This window comes from Etheostoma spectabile, chromosome 4 (assembly GCF_008692095.1).
Source record: "Etheostoma spectabile isolate EspeVRDwgs_2016 chromosome 4, UIUC_Espe_1.0, whole genome shotgun sequence".
NCBI classification, from domain to species: Eukaryota; Metazoa; Chordata; class Actinopteri; order Perciformes; family Percidae; genus Etheostoma; species Etheostoma spectabile.
Genome location: NC_045736.1, coordinates 10,141,710 through 10,144,112, shown reverse-complemented (window position 1 = coordinate 10,144,112; position 2,403 = coordinate 10,141,710). Strand labels below are relative to the sequence as shown.

Below are 2,403 nucleotides of genomic sequence, written 5' to 3'. Positions count from 1 at the left end.
ACTAGTTATTTTAGTGCCTGCAGTAAGGTGACCACATTTTTGAGACAAAATCCAGGGACATTTTCAGCTCAGAAGCGTAAATACCTCCAAAACAGGTAATGTTTTTTATCTTTTAAAAGTTTTTCTTTTAATACATTTTCATCTCTAAGGTTTTAAGGTCTAAGATTAAAGTACACACCAAATTTGAAGTTGATCAGATCAAATCTCTAGGAGGAATTTGTTCAAGTACGACATGTAGAAATGGACAAAATCACACTTATTTTGAACTTTTCAATTAAAAATGGAGGACTTCCTGTTTAGAGTATGGCTCCGATGAGCATTTTTGTACGTCTTGACATGCTACATATGTGTACCAAGTTTTGTTAGTCTACATCAAATGTACTGCAGGGGCTCAATTTATTTAAACTTTTTAGGGGGCATTAGCAAGCCTTTTTTGTCTACCTATTCCCGAAACCCTTAAATCACGAACATTTTCGCCAGAGTTGATGCACCCGCCAATTTTAGTGAGTCTTTCAGTGTGTTAAGCCCCTAAAAACAGCGATTCATTTGAGGAAGAAAGAAAGAAGAAATAATTCCTTCAGTTTCAATTGGACCTTCGCTTCTGTCGGCGCTCGGGCCCTTATAAGAGGCATTGGACAGGAAGACGGGCATAAGACAAAAGGGACCACACACACACACAGATCAAAGTGAGAAGGCTGTAGCACAAATCTACAGCATGGATTTTAAGGATTCAGCAATGCTGAGCCAAGTGTCCAAAGTCTTTGTTGGGGCTCCATTGATGTGCGCCATGGAGCGCTCCATGTATGCGACATCTAGAAAGGATGAATGGGAGTCATGAGGTGGTTTCCAACAGGGTATCAAACGTTTTCTTTGCAGATGTAAGTCCAGCAAATACAGCACATTTTTCAGTTTTAGATAGCTGGAGGTCTGACAGATCATTCAGAATCAGAACAAAAAGTTTGGAGAACCGGAGACCAAAAGCAAAGCAATGTACTGCTGTGTACAGGGGCAGCAGCTAAAGGTATTTTAGCCACCTAAAATAGGCCCACCTAAAAGATACTATCAATTTAATTGGCAAGGCAAAGTGGTCAAATATTATGAATATACTGTACACTTAAGCTGATATTGTTTTTTTAAAGTTGGATCGGAGTCGGTTTCTCCCAACTGGGAGTGTGCCGACCGGCATCTACTGTAAGCAATACACTGATTATAGGTAAGAACCTAATACAAGTTAACCTCATGTCAAAATATCAAAAGTATCGATTTAAGTCCTAGTTCTCTGTACATCCTTTTGTCACTCAGAAATTCAGTGCAATCATGCAACATTATGACTTTCCTAAAGAACATTTGAGGATTGAGCTTAAGTGCAATACAGATGTAACATGTGAATCCTTTATTGTGCAGCAACATCTAACCCCCCCAAAATGAATGAACACACTCCAATAACTTATTGTAACATGTGAATCCTTTATTGTATTTCCCTCCAGTTCCTTCTAGTCATGCAGCTGGTGATCCGCCGGTACCGTCCCTCAGACAAGGACCCAGTACTCGCCCTGTTCAGCATCAGCTTCCGGGAGCACATTGGTCCATGTTTTCAAAAAGCCATGACCAGCCCGCTCTACCTGGCCATCACCCTGGCTCTGGGTGTCACTGGCTACCTGCTGGGCTCCGTGTTAGGGGCTGTGGTGTTACCGGGAGCCTGGGTGGGCCTTGTGTACTTCTGCTGTCATGAGCATTATGCCGGCTTCATCAGGGAGAAACTCCAGACGGACATGCAGGATATCACTGGGAACTATCTGAGCAGACCGGATGACTGTTTCTGGGTGGCAGAGGCTGAAGTTGATGGGAGGGCCCAGATCGTAGGTATGGTGGCTGTAGTGGCCAAACAAAGTGGGAAAGAAAGACATGGGGAACTGTTCAGGATGGTCATCTCATCATCGTGCAGACGAGTAGGCCTGGGCTTCAGGATGGCTCAGACTGTGATTGACTTCTGTAAGGAACGAGGCTTCTCCAAGGTGGTGCTGAAGACCAGCTCTATGCAGACCGCTGCTGTGGCCCTGTACACCAAACTGGGGTTCAGCTACGTCCTCTCACACACCGAAACACTGGGTTCTGTTTGGTTTCAAACGATGGCCAAGGTGTCAATTTTGAAAATGGAAAAACACCTATAGACCTGACATAATAATAATCTTAATTAGATGTTTCATTTATATTCCTCTGTATCAGTGCTGTAAGCTTTTGCATCAATAATACTTCACTGAAACCTCCAAAAAAATACAAAGTATCAACCTTTAATGGCCCTGTACACCCGCGCAAGAGGAATGATCAAAAGTGTTAATCAATATATTGTGGCTAAAAGAAAAACATATCCAACCTCTCAGACTAACATTTTACCCAGCCCTG

At 42.7% G+C, this 2,403-nt stretch overlaps 2 protein-coding genes across 2 annotated transcripts in view; both read left to right on the top strand.

The window, feature by feature from the left end:
- LOC116688076 (N-acetyltransferase family 8 member 3) overlaps nucleotides 1-2,403 on the top strand; it is a 10,493-nt gene that overhangs the window by 132 nt on the left and 7,958 nt on the right. The window lies entirely within an intron of this gene.
- Nucleotides 1,491-2,403, top strand: nat8l2 (N-acetyltransferase 8-like 2; the record flags this gene model as incomplete). Its single annotated transcript, XM_032513877.1, is given in 1 exon segment — nucleotides 1,491-2,403. A coding segment is annotated over 1 exon segment (672 nt). The 5' UTR covers nucleotides 1,491-1,499.